The 23,405-nt window shown below is 35.1% G+C and overlaps 1 protein-coding gene across 4 annotated transcripts in view; it reads right to left on the reverse strand.

Moving 5' to 3' along the window:
• Nucleotides 1-204: 204 nt before the first annotated feature.
• Nucleotides 205-23,405, reverse strand: part of OMA1 (OMA1 zinc metallopeptidase) — a 61,887-nt gene continuing 38,686 nt past the window's right edge. For 3 of the 4 annotated variants that reach the window (XM_063105227.1, XM_063105225.1, XM_063105226.1), the window contains one exon: nt 205-558. In XM_063105227.1, the coding sequence (XP_062961297.1) occupies nt 370-558 (189 nt within the window). In that variant the 3' untranslated portion in view covers nt 205-369. Of the gene's footprint in view, nt 559-7,310; nt 7,475-23,405 lie in introns of those variants that run through there. The other variant, XM_063105228.1, reaches the window with a different exon arrangement.

Consider the following 23,405-nt stretch of genomic DNA (forward strand, 5'->3'; position numbering starts at 1 on the left):
TAGGCTCAGCTGGAATGCTCTCTACAATAACAGTTACTGCACGTTCTGATTTTTCACCCACTAAGGGTCTGCCTTCTACATCAAAAGCAAATATGAGACAAAATAAAATGTATAATATAAATTTATTCTGTGACATTTTCCTCATTGAAAACATTTTAAAATAGATTAAAATACATCAATATTTCATGAAAAATAACTACCCAGTAGAAGAATTTAGATAATATCTGTAGTATACATGATTTGACTCTGAATATACTTTTTTTTCATTTAAACATTAAAAAAATAATAACATAGAAATGATAAGGATTGCTGTATTCTTCATATATCTTGTCTCATAAATTTCAATTCAACTGCCAGTTTTTTTCTTAACTATGTATGTAATGATATTTGCGCCTGTTTTTGAATTGGAAGAGTATCCATATTCTGTTTCTTAACAGTGGCATTTAGGTCTTCTTTCTCTGATTCCTCAAGAACATGTTTCATGCCAAGTTTGAATAGTAATCGAGGGTCTGGTCCAGAAAGTGGTGGGCAGTTACAGATCTCTCTAATTTTGAGAGCCTAAAAAGAAAGAACACAATACTATATATTTAAATATATATATAAATGTATTAAGGTTGTTTTGCTAATTCCTAATATGTTTTAAAATAACAACTGTATCTGCAACAACTGCCTAAATGCTCTGTTGAGGATAAACAAGTCTCAGAAATAACTATGGTGTCAATCAATCTCTAGCAAACCCTAAGAACAACCATCAGGATTTAAAAAGATCTGATTACTCTGAGAGTTTTTTTCAAGAAAAGGAAAAAGTAGAATATAGATGTCTGAACATACTAAAATATCTCTCTCTAATTGGGACAGTCTGGGGTAGAACTGATGCTAATAACCTAGAAAAGTAAACAAATCAAAATCATGACAATTTTTAACTTCAGGAAAAATAAAATGCTGCAGGGGAAGGAAAAGAAATCACAGTATACTATGTGGCTCAGCTATGACTAATATTACTACTTAAAGTATCAAATCTTGATTGAACTACAATCACAATGTGATCATATTGGAAAAGGGAGAGCTGGATACTTGTGTGGACACAAGGTGTGATGGTGGTCAGAGAGAGCTTCAGCCTCCACCTTTACCAGAGAAAGTAAATAAGAGAAGATCCAAAATGAAGATGTTAAGAAGTAGCAATATAAGCATGTTGTCTAGATATAATGGCAAATACCAAAAGAATCATGCAATAGGGCCAGCCCGTGGCTCACTCGGTAGAGTGCGGTGCTGATAACGCCAAGGCCCCGGGTTCGGATCCCATATACGGATGGCCGGTTCGCTCACTGGCTGAGCGTGGTGCTGACAACACCAAGTCAAGGGTTAAGATCCCCTTACCGGTCATCTTTGAAAAAAAAAAAAAAAAAAAGAATCATGCAATAAAGTTGCAAATAGTTACCCCAGAAACTGAGGGCAGGTTAGGGAGATTGCTGCTTTAAGTAACTAGCCTTAGAGAACTATTTAACTCTTTAAAGTGGTACATGGTTGGCTTTTGAGACATAAAAACAATGATTTTTCTTAAAAGTCTTAATACTCAGTGGGTTTTATTTTATATTTTTATTGAAACATAATTGTACATGTCTGTGGGGTACAGAGTTACACATCAATACCTAAGTGCAATAAGTGATGCTCAAATCAGGATAATTAGTATATTCAATGTTATACAATGTTATCATTTTTCATGGCCCTTTACTGATTCCTCCCTTACCCCTTTCTTGTGCCTCCACCCCCACCATTTCCCACCTCTGGTAATCTCAGTTCTGTGTCCTCCTTTTGAAAGTTCAATGTATTGTTGTGATTATTGTATCTTTCTTTCATTTATTTTTTTAGCTTTCACTTATGAGTGAGGACTTATGAGAGAGGTATTTCTCTTTCTGTGCCTGGCTTATTTCACTCAACTTAATTTTCTCTAAGTCCATCCATATTGCTGCAAATGGCAGGATTTCATTCTTTTTTATGGCAGAGTAGTATTCCATTGTGTAAATATACCACATTTTCCTTATTGTTAGGGGGTTTTTAAAGAAAGATATTTAGGGGGAAAAGCTAGTTAAATTTTTCAGTACTTCTGACTTTCTGAGAGTGAAGTGTCTTAAGGCAAGTAAATAAGGTGGAAAAGGGACAGTAAGTGCTTAGGGGAGTGGTAAAACTTTAGAAAGAATGGCCAGGCAAGTTCTCACTGATAAGATAATGACAAGGGGGGGAGGGCGGGAGACCTGAAGGAAATGAGGAAAGAGACCAGTGAGAACCTAGGAAGAGCATGCCAAGAGGGAGCAAAGTGGCAAGTGCAAGGGACATGGGAGGGTGTCCAGGATGTTTTGGAACAGTGGAAAGGTGGGTGCAGCTGAGCAGGGCAGGAGCAGATGATGCAGGCTCTCAGAGGTTGTGGTAAGAATTTACTCTGAGCAGGCCTGCCTCTCATATTTGTGGGATCTGTGGCAAAAATGCAACTGGAAGCTCAGATACCATGTGTCTAAATACCTAAGAGCTATTTAAGACAAGCTAATAAACTATGACATCAAGTATATTCTATTCTCCTACTTTAGGGAATACACATCCCAAATTATCTAGAAGTCCAGGTACAAAATTAGAATTCTTGAACTTCAGAATGTGTAAGGTTGGGGGGGCCTACTCTAGCTTCTGCTGCTGGCCTGCACTCTGCCCTCTTCCCTCCCATCCTGGCTTATATGGATGGCACTGTAAGCGGTATTGTGTGCTTGCTTCGAAGGGAAAAGGTCCACGTGGGTCCGGGGAGCAGGTTCAAATGTGTTTGGGCAAGGAATTCCATTATCCCAGATCCCAGGAGTGTGGTGTGTAGGGAACACGTTCTTAGATGGGAAAATTCCCTCAAGTCCCACAAGAGGCAAGAGAAAGGAGTCTCCTAAGTGGTTGGGGCCAGGACAGGGGCTTGGTTCTAGGAGCAGTTCTGACTCTGATGAGGCTGTGAGTTAACCAAAGCAAACTAAGAGGAAAAAGCATTAATGAATGTGAAATTCTTTGGTGGCAGGGGTTTTGTCTTATTTTTCTTTGTATCTCACAATACAATGGATTTAAGACGTTCCTTACACCTACTGAGCATTAAATGTTCGTCCAAGTAAACCAAATTGAAATAACAAGAAAATGTTTCCCAACAATAGCACTGAAGTAAACAGAAAGTCAGACCCTCAGTTAAATGGTGATCTACAAACAATCCAAACTGGGATACCTTTGAGAGTGAAAGGAGATGCTACTGAGATTTACACGGGGACATCAGGCATAAGCCGAGACAGTCATGGCAAAGTTGGAACGTACAGTCACTCTTGCTTTAACTCTTTTACAACCATTTTGGTTTTCTGTTCCAAGGGAGCAGTTTATCTGTCATGGCTACTACATCACATGTCTAAACCCTGCCCTGGTGCCAGTAAAGGGGGAAAGTATGGAGTCCAGTAGGCAATAGCTTGCACAGCTGAGTTTAGCAATGGGAAATACAGAGCAGCAGAGAAGAACAGAATGCCATCCCCTGTAATCTCTGTATACTCAATAAAAGCTCTTCTCTTTCACTTAAATTCTTATTCAGTCTTTTTACATACAACAAATATTCAGAATACCATACTGAGTAAGGTGCTAGGTACACATCAATTAGAATAAATAGTGATGGTTTCGGCCCTCGCATAATTTACTTTGCATTTCTTTATTACTGGGTATTTGAATTGTCCCCACACTTTTGTTCTATTTGACTTTTATAAATTACTCTACAATGAAAATCTTTGTTTAAAAAAATTGTATTTTTTTTAACTTCTGATTGGGTTCACCTGAAGTATAACCTCCAAAATAGAAAGATCTGATCAAAGAATAATAACAGATTACAATTTTTGTTATATAGGACAGGACTTCTTTCTACTAGAAAGGCTTTATCAACTTAAAATGTCAGCACAATACAGGCACACCTGTTATTCTCAGTCAGGATAATACAATATTTCATAATTATTGTCTAAATAACCAATAACTCCAAACTTCGGAATCCCTAAAAATCATCAACTAAATTTTACAGATGAGAAAACCACAGAGAAGTTAAATGAATAGCAGGAAACAAAAAGCTGGCTTGGCAAATGTTTATTACAGCTTTATTTGCCAAAAGGTGGAAGTAACCAAGACATTCTTCAGTTCGTGAATGAATAAACGAACTGTGGTACAGCCAAACAACAGAATATTACTCAAATCTAAGAAGAAATGAGCTATCAAGCCATGAGAAGACACGGAGGAACCTGAAATGCATATTACTAAGTGAAATAAAAATTTTAAAGGCTGTATGATTCCAACTATATAACATTCTAGAAAAAGCAAAACCATGGAGACAGTAAAAAGATCAGCGGTTGCCGGGGATAGGTGAGAAAGAGGAATGAGCAGGCACAAAGCATTTTGGGGGGATAGTGAAACTACTTTGTATAATACTGTAATGGTAGACACATGTCATTATGCATTTGTCAAAACTCCCAGAATATACACAAAGAGTAAACCCTAATGTGAACCGTGGACACTGGGTGATCATGATGGATCAATATAGATTGATCAGCTGTAACAAATGTATCACTCAAATATAGGATATTGATAGTGTGGGAGGCTGTGAGTGCGGGGACTGGCATACAGGGGAAATCTCTGTACCTTCCACTCAGTTTTTCTGTGAACCTAAAACTGCTTTTAAAAATAGAGTCTTATATATGGGGAAAAAGCTGGCTTGGAAGTAAAAAGACTAGGATTAGAAGCCATTTTGTTTTTAATGCTTTTGCCCTAAAGCTTTTTGTATTAATGCTTTTTTGCATCACATGACATGTTTGAGTAAATTTTTTACAAAATAAATGTACTTTGAAGACATCTGAGCTACATTTCTTGAACTGCTAGAAAAACTGTATATTCTTTTTAAAGGTTTTCTACAACTATTTCTTCATGTGTGAACTGTTTCTCTCCTCCCAACTACCTATCAAGCAGAATTCTGTTACAGATCATATATATTTCAATTAAATCCTCCATCTATATTTGCACAGTAAGGTTTTATTGGCTATCTTGGTAAAATATTTTTTCTGTTTTTTTCTTTCCTTTCCATTTTTATTGTGTTACACTTTGGGGTGCCAACATCTTTTTATTTTTATAAATCCAAATCTATCTTATTAACTATACCTCCATCTCCTCAAAAGTTAGAAACATTTTCCCGCTGTACAGATAGAATATGACTTTCTACTTCCTTTACTCTGTTTTCTGTATTTAACTCCATGCACTGCACATAACAGGCACTTAATAAATGCCTGCTGAATTTTAAACAAACATTTGCAGAACCCTAGTAATGAATAAATCATTATGATAAATGTCATAGGGAAAACACTCTTAAGAGTTTACAGTCTAAGAGAAAGCAGGAAAACACTCTAATAGCAAGAAAATATGGTTCTGAGAATCCTCAGGAAGATTTGAAGTTAAATATAGAATCATCCAGCCTAAAGACTCCAACTAGAATTGCAAGGAATTAACATTTACTCTTCACTTTCTATGTGCTTTGCACTGGGTCAGGTATTTTACCTACGTTATCTAAATTGATGTGAACCACTTTTGAAATCCTGGGCCTGCGGTAGTACACTAATCATTAAAGTGTCTTATAAGGGAGAGAAGCAAGGAGGAAGAGAAGGTGGCAGGACTTTACCCACACAAACGCACAAGCGCGTACATCAAACATCTGGAAGATACCGCTATCCTGATCTTACATATGAAGAAAACTGAAAGTTAGATTAGGTAACTTTCTTAAAGTTAGATGGTGGGGTCATAATTGAAAATCAATATTACTAAGATCACCGCTACTTTTACAATACTATTTTCTATGAGCATCTTTTACCCATCACCAATTATTTACTTCATACATGCTAAACTTCTATAAGAAAATGGAAATACTATTCAACTCTATTGCCACTTCTTCTTTTTCTAATTTTTAATTATTGATGTTTTGGGCTGGCCGGTTGGCTCAGTGGGTCAGAACACAGTCTAGTAATTATTGATGTTTTGTTCATTTTTAATTGTACATTTTTATAGGGTAGATTGTTGTTTCAATATATGCATACATTTTATAATGATCCAATAAGAATAATTAGCATATTTATCACCTAAACATTTATCATTTCTTTGTGGTTATTATATTCAAAATCCTCTACTCTGGCTATCTTGAAGTATACAATACAATATTATTAGCTATAGTCACTCTAGAGCACCAGAGCTTATTCCATCTGTCACTTTGCAACTTTGTATCCCTTTACCAACCTCTCCCCAACTTCCCTCCCCTCTCCCCTTGTCAGACTCTGATAACCACTATTCAACTCTTTATTTATTTTTTCTTTTTTCTTAATTGATCTGTGATAACTGGATATATTTATGGAGTACAATGTGACATCTGGGTACATTTACGCAGTGTGCAATGATCATATCAGGGTACTTAGCATATCCATCACCTCAAACATTTGTCACCTCCTTTGTGTTGGGAACATTCAAAATCCTCTCAATTAGCTATTTGAAGTTATACAGTAATTTGTTACGGACTGTAGTCTCCATATATTGCTATAGTACACTAGATCTTATTCTTCCTATCTCTCTACAATTTTCAATCTTCACTGACCACCTCTCCCCTTCTCCCTCCCCTTACCAGTCTCTAGTAACCACTATTCTACTCTATACTCCTGTGGGATCAACTTATTAGCTTCCACATATGAGTGAGAACATGCAGTATTACTCTTTCCATGCCTGGCTTATTTCACTTAACATAATTTTCTCCAAACTCATCCATGTTGTTGTGAATTATTGCCAATTTTTCTAATTTTTAACCCACTATTATATTGCTTATCTTTCCTATTATTACACTTCATGTAATCATTTAACAAATATTCACAAAGCATCTCAGAAATTATCACAGGCACTAGGGATACAATTGTGAACAAGGGCCTTACCTTCTATGGTAGAAGACAGGTAAGTAAACAGGAAAATTTTAGTTAAGCACATGAAGAAACTAAACAGTGAACTGTGTTAGAGAATGACTGCATGGAAGAGAGGCTATTTGAGGATGGGAGAATCGGAGAAAGCCTCCCCTGAGAAGTGACATTTGTGTGAAGAACTGAGGGAAGAATGTTCAGGAGAGTGACATGTGATAAAGCTGGAGAGATAGGCAATGGCCAAATCTGTGATTTGAAGACTGAGTAAGGAGTCTGAATTTTTATTCTGAGTTATATAAGGAGCCATGAACGTTTTAAGGAAAGAAATGACCATAAAAAGGTCACTCTGGCTATGTACTGAAAACAGGTTGCTGGGGGTTGAGGTAAAAAATGAAACAGGGAGATTAAAACAGGAGATGGCTGCAGTAATAGGAGAGAGAGGATGGTGACTTTTGCTACGGTAGCTGCAGTGGTGAAGAAGGGCACAGGTTCCTCAAGTACTGTGAAGGCAGTCAGCAAGGTTTCCACAGAGATAGCACGCAGAAGGGAAGAAAAGAGGAAATAAAGATGAGTTCTACATTTCCTTCTCTGTGTTAATAGCTTTTCTTTTATGATGCCACCATGTATTTGAGGATAATTTACTTGCTCATAGTAAATAATTATTATAATGTAGTATTGTATTGTTTGCTGATTAATGACCCCAGTCCATAAATTCTTTTAAAAGTGTTGTTTTTATCAATTTGTCTTAAAATCATTTATGCTCATAAAATGAATTAGATACTTAATAACATCCCTTTCTATATTTTGAAGGTAGAATTAATTAGTCACTGGATAACTGTTCTTTGAACTTTTGAAAAAATTCTCCAAACTAAATTCCCCATCAGGACTACATGCCCTTTTCTTTGCTAATTTGTCATGACTCCATGGGTTTCTAATAGGTTTTTTGGTTTATTTATTTATTTACACCTTGCTTCTTTCCAAAATTAATTTGAGGAGGTGCATTCTAGTAATAATTTCTACTTCTAGCTGCATTCAATCTAGCAATCCACTCTCTCTCTCTCTCTCTCTCTCTCTCTCACACACACACACACACACACACACACTTTAATTACTTCTGTGATTTTGATCTGAGCTATTGATTATCATCATCTAACTAAAAATAACATTCTCCCAAATATTTTAGTTTTGATGTATATCCCTGGATCCCCTCTCCTGATCCTATTTACATTTTATTCTTTGTCTAAGTAACTGATCTAATGATTATTGCTTTGACTAAATATCTCAAAGAAATAACTTCTGTCATTTTACTTGTTTCTACTTAATTTTATTAATTGTATTTTCCCTGTTTGAGGCACTTGTTACAGTTCTCTACTTCTTTCCTTTTTCTTTCTTACTAATAGATATTTAAATTGATGAAATTTTCTTTAAATATAGGTTTCACAGAAACCCATGAAAATATAACTACATTATTATAAAATTTATTAACTTTAAGGCAGGCATTCTCTTATTGTTTATGGATTTATCTCTTGTCTTACATGTACAGAATTTTATTTTTTATTTTTTTATTGACACATTGTAACCATACATACTTATGGGGTACAATCTGATGTTTTGGTACACATATATGTTGTATAATCATATGGTTAGGGTAGTTAATGTACCAATCACCTCATGCATTTATATTTCCTTTGTGGTAAAAACATTCAAAAGCCTCTCCTCTAGCTATTAATATAGAAAACTTAGCTATTAAGAATAGTCACACTGCTATGCAATAGAGCATATTTTAATTTTTATGTGGCCACCTATCTTTTAATTTTTGTTATATTAATTTTACTGCAGTGTGTTCTGACAATTTGAACCATAACATTTTATTATGTACATGTTTTTGTTCAAGTTTTATGACCAATATTTTTATGAAAAATGTATGTGCATTTGAGAAGAAAATAAACAGTCACGTGTCGTTTAACAATAGGGATACATTTTTTTTTCATTTTTTTTTTCAAATTTATCTATTTACTTTTAAATTGGTGCATAAAATTGTATGTATTTATCATGTACAACATGATGTTTTGAAGAATATATACATAGTGGAATGGTTAAATCTAGCTAATTAAGAAATGCATTATCTCACAGTCATCCTTTTTGTGGTGAGAATACTTAACATCCACTCTCAGTATTTTTCAAGAATATAATACGTCACCGTTAACTATAATCACCATGCTGTACAACAGATCTCTTGAACTTATTCCTCCTGTCTAACTGTAAATATGCATCCTTTGACCCCTCTCTTTCCTAACCACCCTAGCCTCTTGTAAGCACTGTTCTACTCTCTCCACTTCTATGAGATCAGCTTTTTCAGATTCCACACTTAACTTAGATCATGTGGTCTTTTTCTTTCTGTGCCTGGCTTATTTCACTTACCATAATGTCCTTCAGGTTCATCTATGTTGTCACAAATGACAGGATTTCCTTTTTTATGGCTGAATAGTATTCCATTAGGTATATATACTACATTTTCTTTACCCATTCACCCAATGATGAACACTTAGGTTGAGTCCATATCTTAGCTATTGTAAACAGTGCTGCAATAAACGTGAGAGTGCAGATATCTCTTCAAAATATTGATTTCATTTTATTTGGATATATGCCCAGTAGTGGGGTTGCTGAAATTATATGGTAGTTTTATTTATAATTTTTTGAGTAACCTCTATACTGCTTTTCATAATGACTGTATTACTTTACATTCCTATTAACAGTGTGCAAAGGTTTCCTTTTCTCCACATCGTTATCTTTTGTCTCTTTGATAATAGCCATTCCAAAAGGATTGAAGTGGTATGTCATTGTGGTTTTGGTTTGAATTTTCCTGATGATTCGTGATGTTGAGCATTTTTCCATACATCTGTTTGCCATCTGTAAGTCTTCCTTTGAGAAATGTCTATTCAGGTCATTTGCCCATTTTTAAAATTTTAATTTTAATTTTAATTTTTTTCTATTTTATTTATGCTTATTTTGTGGCAAATAGGTGTGTTATTTCAATACATGCATATACTACACAATGAATCATTTAGGGTAGATAGCATAGTTTTGTACCCATTAGTCCACCACCTCTCCTTCCCCCTCCCTCCCTGCCTCCATTAACCATTATTCTACTCTCTGTTTCTGTGAGAACCACTTTTTTTTTTTTTTTTAGATTCCACATATGAGCGAGACCACGTGGTATGTCTTTCTGTGCCTGACTTACTTAACATGATGGTTTCTAGTTCCATCCATGCTGCTGCAAATAACAGGATATCATTTCTTTTTATAGCTGAACAGTATTCCATTGTGTATATATACCACAGTTTTTTTTATCCATTCATCTACTGATGGGCATTCAGGTTAATTCCATCTCTTGGCTACTGTGAATAGTGTTGCAAAGAACATGGGAGTTCAGGTGTCTTTTTGATATACTGACTTCATTACCTTTGGGTATATACCCAGTACTAGGATAGCTGGATTGTAAGGTAAGCCTATTTTTAGTTCTCTAAGGAACCTCCAAACTGTTTTAACTTACAGTCCCACCAACAATGTAGGAATGTTCCCTTTTCTCTGCAACCTCCCCAGCATTTATTTTCTGTTGTTGATAACAGTCATTCTAACTGGGGTGAGATGATATCTCATTGTGGTTTTTTCATTTCCCTGATGATTACTGATTTTGAGCTCTTTTTCATGTGCTTGTTGGCCGTTTGTATGTCTTCTTTTGAGAAATGTCTATTCAGGCCCTTTGCCCATTTTTTAATTGAGTTATTTGTTCTTTCGCTGTTGAGTTCATCATATACTCTGATATTAGCCTCTTGTCTGATGTTCAGTTTGCAAACACTTTCTCCCATTCTATAGGTTGTCTCTTCACTTTGTTGATAGTGTCCCTTGCTGTGCAGAAGATTTTTAGTTTGATGTAGTCCATGTGTGTATTTTTGCTTTAGTTGCCTGTGCCTTTGTGGTCTCGTTCAAAAAAGCACTGCTCATTCGATTTCGCCTAGTATTTCTCCTATGTTTTCTTCCAGTGGTTTCATAGTTTTGGATCTTAAATTTAGGTCTTTAATCCATTTTGAGTTGATTTTTGTGTAGAGTGATAGATAAGGGCCTAGTTTCAATCTTCTGCATGTGGACATCCAGTTTTCCCAGCACAATTTGTTGACAAGGCTGTCCTTTCCCCACTGTATAGTCTTGGCACCTTTGTCAAAAACCACTTGGCTGTAAGTGTATTGGTTTATTTCTGGGCTCTCTATTCTGTTCCATTGGTCTATTTGCCTGTTTTTATGCCAGTACCATGCTGTTTTGGTCACTATATCTTTACAGTATATTTGGAAGTCAGGAAGTGTGATGCCTCCAACTTTGCTCTTTTTGTTCAAGATTGCTTTAGCTATATGGGGTCTTTTGTGGTTCCATACTAATTTTAAGACCATTTTTTCTATTTCTGTGAAGGATATCATTGGTATTTTGATAGGGATTGCACTGAATGAGTAGAATACTTTGGGTAATATGGACATTTTGATGGTGTTAATTCTTCCACCCAAGAACATGGGATGTCTTTCCACTTATTTACATACTCTTCAATTTTTTTCACCCATGTTTTAGTTTTCACCATAGAGGTCTTTCACCTCCTTGGTTAAATCTACTCCTAGGTATTCCATTTTTTTGGTGGCTATTGTAAATGGGGCTAGTTTCTTGATTTCGTCTTCAGCTATTTTGTTACTGGCATATAGGAAGGCTATTGATTTTTGCATGATGATTTTGTATCCTGCCACCATACTGAATTCATTTATTGGTTCCAGTAATTTTTTGGTGGAGTCTTTAAGGTTTTCTGTGTATAGGATCATGTCATCTGCAAATAGGGATAGTACAACTTACTCCTTTCCAATTTGGATGCTCTTTATTACTCTCTCTTGCTTTACTGCACTGGCCATAACTTCCAGTACTATCTTGAACAAGACTGGGGAAAGCAGGCATCCTGTCTTGTTCCAGATTTTAAAGGAATAGCCTCCAACTTTTGTTCATTCAGTATGATATTAGCTGTGGGTTTGTCGTATATGGCCTTTATTGGTTTGAGGTACATTCCTTATATATCAAGTTTGTTGAGTGTTTTTACCATGAAATGGTGTTGGGTTTTATCAAATGCTTTTTCTGCATCGATTAAAATAATCATATGGTTTTTTTCCTTTATTCTGTTGATGGGATATATCACTTTTATTGATTTGCATATGTTGAACTACCCTTGCACCTTTGGGATGAATCCCATTTGACCACGGTCAATGATCTCTTTAATGTGTTATTGAATTCTCTTTGCTAGTATTTTGTTGAGGATCTTTGCATCAGTGTTCATTAGGGATATTGATCTGTAAGGTTTTTATCTCGTATACTTTTCTGGTTTTGGTATCAGGTTAATGTTGGCCTCACAGAATAAGTCTGAAAATATTCTCTCTTCTTCAATTTTTTGGAAGAGTTTGAGAAGAACTGCAATTAGTCCTTCTTTAAATGTTCGGTAGAATTCAGCAGTGAAGCTATCTAGTCCTAGGATTTTGTTTTTGTGGGGAGACTTTTTTATTACTGCTTCAATCTCATTACTCGTTATTGGTCTGTTTAGGTTTTCTAGTTCTTCATGACTCAACCTTAGTAAGTTGTATGTGTCCAGGAATTTATCCATTTCTTCTAGGTTTTCCAGTTCATTTGCACATAGTTGTTTGTACAATGAGGATACATTCTGAGAAATACTTCAGTAGGCAATTTCATCATTGTGTGGACATCATAATAGGGTGTACTTGCACAAACCTGGTACACAGGTATAGCCATTATAATCTTGTGGGACCACCATAACATATACAGTCCATCACTGACCAAAACATCATTATGTAGAGCATGATTGTACTCCTTTTTCTTAGCATTTAGTTTCTTAAGTAAGCTAAATTTTATTTCTTGTACTATTCAACTGAATTCTTCGTTAATTCCTTACTTGATCCATGGTTTCCTAAGAATGGCAGGGTATAAAGTATAATTACGTATATTATATGTAAACAAACTAAACTACATCTAATTTCTGATCATCAGTAGATTCTGGAAAGAGCACTGCTGCTGCTGAGTACTTCACTGACATACCGTTCTATGTGCTTCATTTATTAAGGATCTTCCATCTTAAACAAAAGAAAAGTTTGTTTGGCTAGGTACCATACCAAAGTATATCAGTTCCGTTGCTTTTATTTGTTTTGTTTCTTTCCCCTTAAACTCTTTTACTTATTCAAAGTCTGAAAAGTCCAAAGTCATTCTTACTCCTGTGTGTCTTTAAGTTTTCTTTTTACCTAGGTAGCTTGTAAGAACTTATCTTTGCAATGAAGATTAAACAGTTCATAAATTTAAATATATAAGCAATAGGCCCAGCCTGTGGCTCACTTGGGAGAGTGTGGTGCTGATAACACCAAGGCCATGGGTTCAGATCCCTATATAGGGATGGCCGGTTCCCTCACTGGCTGAGTGTGGTGCTGACAACACCAAGCCAAGGGTTAAAATCCCCTTACTGGTCATCTTTAAAAAAAATAATAATAATAAAAATAAATAAATAAATAAATAAATAAATAAGCATTGTCATCTCAGGGTTTCTCATGTGCGATACCCTGGGTATCTTCTAAAAAGCCATCTTGAAAAATGTTATCTAAACCAAAAAGCGTGATAGAGAAAACCTAAAGAAATAAAGACATTAGTAAATGAATAAATGTACTGGTCTTTCCCACTGTTATATGCAACTTTGATTTCCTGATGCCTTTTCAATATTCTTTCATTTTTTAGAAAGAATTTAGAAATTCTAAATTTAGAAAAATTTCATTTTTCATTTATTCTTTCATTATTTTTGCTTTGGGTGTTTTAATTTGGTTGTGCTATATTCCTCTGCCTTCCGCATCAATGACTCTTTGCTCTGGGGCATCAATCCTGTTCTTTACAGCTCACACTGCAAGTTTTATAGCTTCTCTGCTGTATTCACAAGTTTAACAATTTTCTGAAATAGATGTAGCTTACATTTGTAAAGTCATTTTTCTTCTGTCACTTTCAATGCAGTTAAATCAACTTTATCATGCCAGCTTCAGGTGGCACTACTTCTGTAGGAGTTCTTGCCAACCTTGGCTGTCCTCTCCAACAGAGTAAAATTTTTAAATTAGGCCTCAGATTTGTTTTTGTTTTTTGCATTGTTCTACTCTTTTTTAAAGTTTATCTTACTGGGTGACAATGGGCATTTCAGAAGCTTTGTTTTTTGCTGATATTTTTGGATGTAGTTAGGTGATAGCCCTTGTGGTGTTATTAGTTAAGGACACTCAAATATTCAATAAATCTTTTTTTAAAAAATTACCTTCATCTTTCCTTTCCTTTCAATTTTCTTTTTCCAACTTTTGTACACTTATTATTATTCTGGTTTTATAAAAGTCTCTTACCTACCTCTTAAATCTACTCTTGAATAGGAGAAAAATGTGGCTGCAACATATTTTATTCCATTAAGGTTAATTTGGCTGGTCTGAGTTCCTTCTTCACTATTCTATATAGATTCTTCCTGAAGAGACACATTCTGATCAGCCTTTTAAGATAGAGTAGGAAGAAACGTCCTCAATCAGAAAAACTTCTCAGGTTTTTTGAAAACTAGATATTTGCAGGATGCTGAATTATCCTCCCAATCACTTGATGGCTATAAGGGGGAAAACCATCTTTACAAAGGAAAGGTCAGGCCGTTGCCGTGCAAACCCACTGATGAACTTCGGTATCGCTAAATGTGGGGCAGCCAGATATTAAGAGAAAAAGAGTAATATGAAGCATAACTGCACCACTTATAAACATTCTTGTCAAAATTTAACTTCTACTTATAGGTATAAAGAGAAACAAGTTAGATGATACCACAAAGAATCAACCAGATATGTCTAGAATCTAGAAGGTGGGACTAGATGTATCCAACAAGTCAATCACAAGTTTAAAAACAAAAGAGGGGCACTCTTCTAAGGTCAAGGAGATTTAAGGGACTTAAAAACCAAATGCAATGTGTGGATCATGACAGATCCTAAAACGAACAAACCAATTGTAAAACTGTATTTTGATCCAGAGAAATTTGAATATGGATAGGATATTTAATATCAAGGAATTAGTATGAATTTCCTTAGGCATGATAATGATATAATTATGGAAGAGAATACTACTTTCTGAAATGCATATCAAAGTTGATGGAGTTCAGGACACACCATTCCAAAATATGACTGTAGGAGACCAGAATATGCCACCCCATCTATTCCTCTTTTGTATAAATATTATTTTGGGAAACAGCAGACATAGTAGAAGTTCTGAAAACAGTAGAAGTTACCCTTTTGTTGGAGAAATTTACATCTAGAAAAGAAATTTCCTGTTTGTAAGAGTGTCTTCCTCTCTGTGCCAGGAAAAGAATGACTCTAAATCACTAGAAATTTATCTATGACTCTAAATCACTCATCAATGAAGAAGGCACTGGGCTTATATCTGCATAACAAACCTTAGCCTTGTTTACTGTGCTTTTCCTGGCCACTTTCCCCATAAACACACCTTCCCTATATCCTTCTGTCTTTGTTTCAGTTGAAGACGATATTTGAACCTGAACTCAAAGCAACCACTTGGAGAATTACTCATTCCCTGAGTATGTGGGATATATACAAGCAGGTGTACATGTAAATAAACTTGTTTGTTTCTCTCTTGTTAATCTGTCTTTTGTTACAGGGGTCCATTCCAACTAAGAACTATGAAAAGTAGAGAGAAACTTATTTTTTTCTCCCCTATAAAATAATTAGGGATGAAATGCCCGGATGCCTGGGGTTTTCATAAAAGTAATTCTGGAAAAGAGAAAGAGAGAGAGAGAGAGAAACAGAAGGAACCAACGAAGCAAATGTACAAAAGGGTTCATTCTGTTGAATATGAGTGAGTGGATAAATGGAAGTTCATTAAATTATTCTAATTATTCTCCAACTTCACATGTGTTTTAAAATTTTTATAATAAAAAGTGAAACTGAATTAAAACAAACAAACAAAAAACCCTTTCCCTCTGATACAGGACCCTTCTCCCCTGTCATTTTTGCATTTCTGTAACATCTGTGTTTTTTAACTCTAAATGTTTTGTGAGAGGTTTAAATGTTTCTCCTAGAAAATGAAACCTGCCTTTATTATTGCCTCTATTTCCAACTCTCTTCCTTAAACTTCTGAAAGCAAGCATATACTTTCCAAAAGCCTTAATAAGTTTAGCATCAACAACCTGAATCCAAAGATTCACTTAATAATAGTTTTAACAGAAATTAATGAGAATAGTGGGTTACTACTGTGTAGTGGATTGAATTATGCCCCCCAAAACTCACTGAAGCTTGAATTGTGTGTCCCAAGTTTTACGTATTAGAAATTAGAAACTTGGCCCCTACTGTGACTATTAAGAGGGTGGGAAATCCTATTAGGGTAATGGAAAGGTGGAGCCTTGAAAAGGTCATTATATTGTAGTACAATGCCATAATGAATGGCTTAAAAAGGGTGGTCAGGGGTGTGGTTCTGAGAGCTTTAAAAGGAGAGAGAGTCTTTTTCTTTCTTTCTCTCTCTTTCTCTCTGTTCCACCATTTTTGCAATGTGATATTCTGCTATCACTATCGCCACCACCAAAGCTCTCATCAGATGTGTTCCCTGTCCTTCGGACTTCCCAGCCTCAAAAACTATAAGCAATAAATTCCATTTTCTTTATAAATCAAGTGCACCCCTTTGTGTTATCTCCATCTTTCATGGTCTTTGAGCTATTTTACAACTCTGTAAGTTGCAGAAAATTAATAATAAAAAAAATGTCTGGTGGAATACAATTGATTATTGTCCTATGAATGTAGTAAGTAGTTTTGCTTCTATTTGTAGTCATTTCAGCATTCCTTACTGCCTATATACCTATGGTTCTTAAATTCTCCTTTCAAATAGCTGTAACGTATTACTACTTTCCTCAGTAATTAGTGAGTCAAATAAAATCTCAGACATGGGTTTATTTTATATTTGTATGAGTCATGATTTCACCTTTAAAAAAAATTATCCTTTAACTTGATTCATTTCCTTTCAGAAACTGCAATGGAAACTGGAGTCTGACTAGTTTTTGAAGTGGCCTAAAGTAAATAAGTGGGCTGGCTGGTTAGCTCACTTGGTTAGACCATGGTGTTGGTAATACCAAGGTCAAGCGTTCAGATCCCCTTACTAGCCAGCCACCAAAATGAATGAATAAATAAATAATAATAAATTTTAAAAGTATAAATGAAAATTTAATGTAAATAAATTTTTAAAATTTAAAATTAAGGCCACTTTGAGAGGACAACTGTCCTCTGGAATGACAAAATAATTAGAAAAAGTTTTCAAAAAAACCATCTTAAAATCAACCACTCCTAACATATGAGAATGATGAAATCCTAACACTTGCAACAATATGGATGAAACTGGTGGACATTATCTTAAGTGAAATAAGACAAGCACAGAAAGAAAAACACTATGATCTCACTTATACTCAAACGTGTAATTTAAAAAAGTCAAACTCATAGAAGTAGAGAGTAGAATGGTGGTTAGCAGGGGCTGAGAATGGGAGGTGGCGATGGGGAGATGCTGGTCAAAGGGTACAAAGCATCACTTAGAAAGAGGAATAAGTTCTGGAGATCTATTGTATAGTATGGTAACTATAGCTAATAATAACGTACTGTATATTTGAAAATTGCTGAGAGTAGATTTTTAGATGTTCTCACCACAAAAAAAATAACTATGTAAAGTGACAGATATGTTAATTAGCTTTATTTGACTATTCCACAATGTACAAAAATATCAAAACATCATGTTGTACCTAAGTATATATAATAAAAAATAAAATAAATAAAAAATAAACACACTGTATAAAAAAGAATGGCTATATTTATTCCCAGTAACAACTAAAGTATTTGTGAAACAATGACTAGTACATATCAGGATTCTTCTAGGCATTACATATTGAGTAAAACAGCAATTACTTATCATAAAAAATAAACAATAAAAATCATTAGGTTTTAAAAAAAAAGAAAAGAAAATGTCATATAAATCTTCAGAGAGGCTTCATGACTGGATTAAAATATTCCTTTGAAAACAGAAAGCAAGATATTTCAAGTGGAAAAAAAAAACCTCCATATTTTTTAATGTGTCTTTCTAAAAATATCATTACTTTTCTCACCTTCCCTCCAAAAGCAATTTTTCTAATAGCCCATTCATTTCAGCCTCAAATAGATACACATCACATGCACCATAATGTTTTTTTTTTTTTTTTAAAGGTTTTAGACAGTGTTACTGTCAGGCTTCCTGGCTTTATATGATTCAGAAGCCAATTCAATTACCGTAGCTGCTATGACATTTGCCTTTTCCTCAACACTCTCCATATCAAACAAAATGAAACTCTTTCTGTAAGGTGAACAGTGTGTGTTTGTGTACGGTGGCCAACAATGACATTTCACGTCAATGTTAAACACTCTCATATTTTCTACTCATGAAACGTGTAATATTAATGATTTATTCATTTACTTTTTCCAATTATAAACACATAAGAATGATTTACACATGAGTTCAAACCCCCAGCTTCCTGAAAGTTTAAAAGATTCAAAATAAAGTGAGATTAAAATGAATGCATTTACATAGCCTGCCACTGCGTGATTCTGATATCTAAAAATTGAATGCAGTAAATTTGAACATCAAGACGTAAAAAAAAGTTTATAAAGCTGGCACTGAAAGCTCTAAAAGCACTAAAAAATAAATACTATTCAAATTATGATTATAATACCATAGGCCTAAATAACTAATAACATAATTAAAATGTTTTTCCTATATATTCATCATTCTCCATCCCCTATGCGCCCCAAAGAAGGGATGGCAGAGAGAGAAGTTGATGAGAGAAATAGAGAATAAAAAATTCAGTCTAAATGCTTTCAGTTTTAAATAAATCTTTCAGTAAATTTCCCTTATTCACATCTATTCATATTTTATAACAATCCTTATAGAAAATAAGTTAAATAAGGTATGCCTTTCAAGAACAAATTATGACATACATAAATTTAAAGTCTGAACAATATAACTGTAATTTTAAAACTGTCATACTATTAAACATCAATAAGTTGATACAACATCTGTTCTTCAATTTTTCACTCAAGTTGTTATGGTAACCAAAATATGTGGGATATGTGTTTCCTAAATTTAACTGATTATTTCAAGTAAATAAAATTATAACATATCGGCATATTAACTACAAATAATAATATTACTACAAACCTATATTTATCCTTTTTAAATGCTAGTAGGTCACAGGATTATATTTAACTAGACCTTTATACTTTTTATCTCAGAATTCACATTAAAAAAGTCGTAATGGTATTTTTACCCCTAATCTAGAGTCATTACCTTGATTCAAAAACAAAAGAAGGAACTAGTCTGTTTTCTGCATAAGATACTACACAAAGATACTCCAAAATTATATGCTTATACTGCTTTGCAGGAGTTGTAGATCACAGCCTTTTCAGTAATAACTCAGATGCTGTTTCTTCCAGTCCTGTGCTCAAAACCTTCCACTAGCATCCCACCTTTAAGCGAAAGCCGAAGTCATCACAAGGGCTCGCTACAAGGCCTGCGAGCTCCCACTCCCTTGCTCACCCCACTCCATCCATACCAGTTTCCTTGCTGTCCCCTCCTGCCACTGGGCCTTGTACTCCCTATTCTCTCTGCCTGGAAGGCTCTTCCCCGATACAGCTACAAGGCTCACTCCTTTACTTACCCAGATTTCAAGTCTGTGTTCAAATATCAGCTTCTCAGTGAAATCTTCTCTGACCAACCCCATTTTAAACTGTTATTCTAGTTTAAACTCCCATCTCTGTTCACACATTACTTATCTGCTAAGAACTGACTGCTGTGTTCCCCCAAATTCCCATTTTGAAACCCTAAGCCCCCAATGCGACCATATATGGAGACAAGGCCTATAAGGAGGTAATTAAAGTTAAGTGAGATCATAGGGGCGGGGGCCCTGGTCCGAGAGGATTACTGTCCTTATAAGAAGAAGCACCACAGAGCCACCTCTTCCATTCCTCCTATTAACTGTTTGCCTTCCCTTACTGCAGAATAAGCTTCATGAGGGCAGAGATTTTTGTCTATTTAGCTCACATGACCCATAATACCTGTACCTTGGAACATAACAGATGATCAACAAATATTTGTTAAATGCATAAAGTGTAAATTTAAAACATCTTAAATGTTGATAAACTATAGTAAGAAATCATATATCTTTTTGTGATATTCAAGGAATCCAATAAGAAATAAAAAATACAATCTTTAGTAAGTTAAATTAAAGAACCAAAATTACCAAAATTTGTGTTCTCATCAAAGAACCACAGAATCTTGCTCTCTGGATTCTCCTACGAATCCACAACAGGCTCTGTCTTCCTCCCATTGATTACATGTGAAAAACACCTAATACTGTTACTGTCCTGGATCTTTTTCACTATTCGCTTCCTAGATGAACTCATCCACTCTCATTGCTTCAACTATCACTTCTTTTTCAGTGTTTCTGAAATCATCTCTGGCCTAGACTTGTTTGTGCTCTGGTGATGTATTCCCAACTACCTTTGAGGTGTGTGTCACTTCAGCCATACTGTCACAGATGACAAAGGACAAGAGCCTTAGGTAGAATATAACATTGTACTTACTTGAGTAGAAAATAATCTTCAATAAAATTTAATTTTAAAATGTAGTCTTTAGTAACATACAGACTCACATAATTCTATATACTACCTGAGGAACTGCTTTCTTTCATTATAACATTAGAACTTTGATAGTAGGGAATTCCAATCTTAGCGTTATGACTGTGTATTCTAATTAACAATATACCCTGTCACTAACTATCAGTTTCAATTCAACCACTGAATTATTCCCAATATTGTAGTATAGTTTTATTACTTTCAAATTGAATTTAATCACTTGGGGGGGAATATAAGAAATTATATGGGGTTTTCAAATTAAGTTTCCGAACTAGGATAGTTTATTTTTAGAAAAAAAATACCTCCCATTTTTTAATTCATCATTGGGAAAAAAAATGTTATTTGGGAGCCAATCATTTTACCTCATACTCACTAATCAATTCATTATTACTTTAAAAACTTCTCTAAAGTAATTTTTTACCTCTCTGAAGATCCTCAGTAATTTGATGATAAAATGACAACTCAGAATTTAGGAAAGGTTTTAGATGAAAACTGGCTATCAATATTCATTATCCAGTTTAAACAAACCTCATATTTTTAGAATTTCCCTAAGAAAAAGAAAATTCCAAGAGAATATCACATGGTTATTACAGTTTTAAAGGTAGGCTAAGGCCTCCCAGGGTGCTATAAGCTTACTGGGCCTCAGGTAGCACAAAGGAGGCTGTTGCAGTCAGTGATCCTCAGTGCAAATCAGTTACCGATGAAACACATGTTGTTCCAGGCCTATTATTCCCCTTTTAAGATGAATGATTACTATACATTACGCTAGTTAAATTTCACTGCTATTTCTTTCTCATATATTTTTTTCTTCTAATATTTAAAAAAAAAAAAAATCTAGTTAGGATAAATATTGCTACAGACTGAATGCTTATATCCCCCTCAAAATTCCTGTGTTGAAATCCTAACCTACAATGTGATGGTTTTAGGAGGTGGGGCCTTTGGGAAATGATTAGGTCATAAAGTGGGGAGCCCTCATAAGTGGGATTAGTGCCCTTATCAAAGAGGCTCTAGGGAGCTACCTTGCCCCTCCCACCATGTGAGGTTAAAATGAGAAGACGGCCACCTATGAGCTGGAAAGTGGGCCCTTACCACATACCAAATCTTCCAGTGCCGTGATCTAAGACTTACCAGCCTCCAGAACTATGCAAAATAAGTTTCTGTTGTTTATAAGCCACCCATTCCATGGTATTCTGTTATAGCAGCCAGAATGAATTAAGACAGGTGTTAAGAAGCCATTCCTGACTGTCTCCAATGCTCATGAAATGCACAAAGTATGCCAAAACTATCAACAAATCCTATCATCACCCCTTTCAAGATATATCCAGAATCTGAACACTTCTCTCCCCTTCTTCTCTTACCAGATATCTTGGTCCAAGCCACCACCATCTCTTACCAGTATTATTGGAAGAGTCTCCTAGAAAGTCTCCCTGATTCTACTCTTGCCCCACGATAGCCCCTCTCCACACAGAAACACCAGTGAGCACCATAAAAAATGAGTCAGATCAAGTCACTCCTCTGCTCAAAACCCTCTACTAGCTTCCCGTATCTCTCGAAGTAAAAGCTTAGCTCTTACAATGGCTTAGAACATCCTTCATGGTCTGATCCCCCACATCTCATCTTAAACCATTCTCTTCCTCCCTTACTCCATTCAGCCCCAATGTCTTCCTTGTTTGAACACACCAAACATACTCTCACTTCTGTTCCGCTGCTTCCTCAGTTTGAAAGGCTCTCCTTCCAGATAGTCACAGGACTTGCTCCCCTGATTCCTTCCAGATTCTGTTCAGTGAGTCCTTCCTTAACAACAGAACATAGAACAGTATCCCTTCTCTGTTTCCCATCTGTCTCTAATACCTTTAACCTATCTTATTTCTCCCAAACATGCTTATCACTGAAAATAGTCCAGTACCAACTTTTTAAATTGCTAAAGAATGTTCTGCTTTCATAACCAACCAGCAAATTTAATACCAGTGAGACGGAAAAGAGTGTGTAGCCTAGTTTGGAGACGCCCGAAGTCCACTTTGTACTGATGTGGAAACCACAGAAAACATTTTGAATGATGTTAACAAATCAAAATATTTTCAGTGGATAGTAAAAACTACTTGGAAGAAAGCTGCCTCAGCTTGATCCATTAGTGAATTCTACCAAAAAAAAAAGGCAGACAGCACATGCTTCAATCTATCATGATAAACAAATAACAGAAGCAAACAAACAACAAAGGGATTTTTTTTTTCCCCAAGAAAACAAATTTTGGCATCACTACAGGAATTAATACCCATTTGACCCAAAACTTTTGCATAACTCATTAACCCGTATGTTTTTTTAAAAGCTTAAATCATCAAGAAAAGATCAAATTATAATCAATATATTGGAAAAAAGCAATATGCCTTGAGTTTTATACTTTCATAAAATTAGTTACAATTAAAGGTCTGATACTAAAGGCGTTAAACCTTCACCATTGAGAAAAGTCAACCATACACAGCAATTTACTCCCCAAGATTCGTGAACAAACAGGGTTCTTACTTTTCAGTCAAATCCTTTGAAAACTGATAATCTATAATTACAGTAATCAAAATAGTTGACAGGCTAGAACTCGCTTTTTCTATGCAAAAGAAGTAACAGCATTAAAAATACATGATATAGT

The sequence above is a fragment of the Cynocephalus volans genome, chromosome 8 (assembly GCF_027409185.1).
Source record: "Cynocephalus volans isolate mCynVol1 chromosome 8, mCynVol1.pri, whole genome shotgun sequence".
In the NCBI taxonomy this organism is placed as follows: domain Eukaryota; kingdom Metazoa; phylum Chordata; class Mammalia; order Dermoptera; family Cynocephalidae; genus Cynocephalus; species Cynocephalus volans.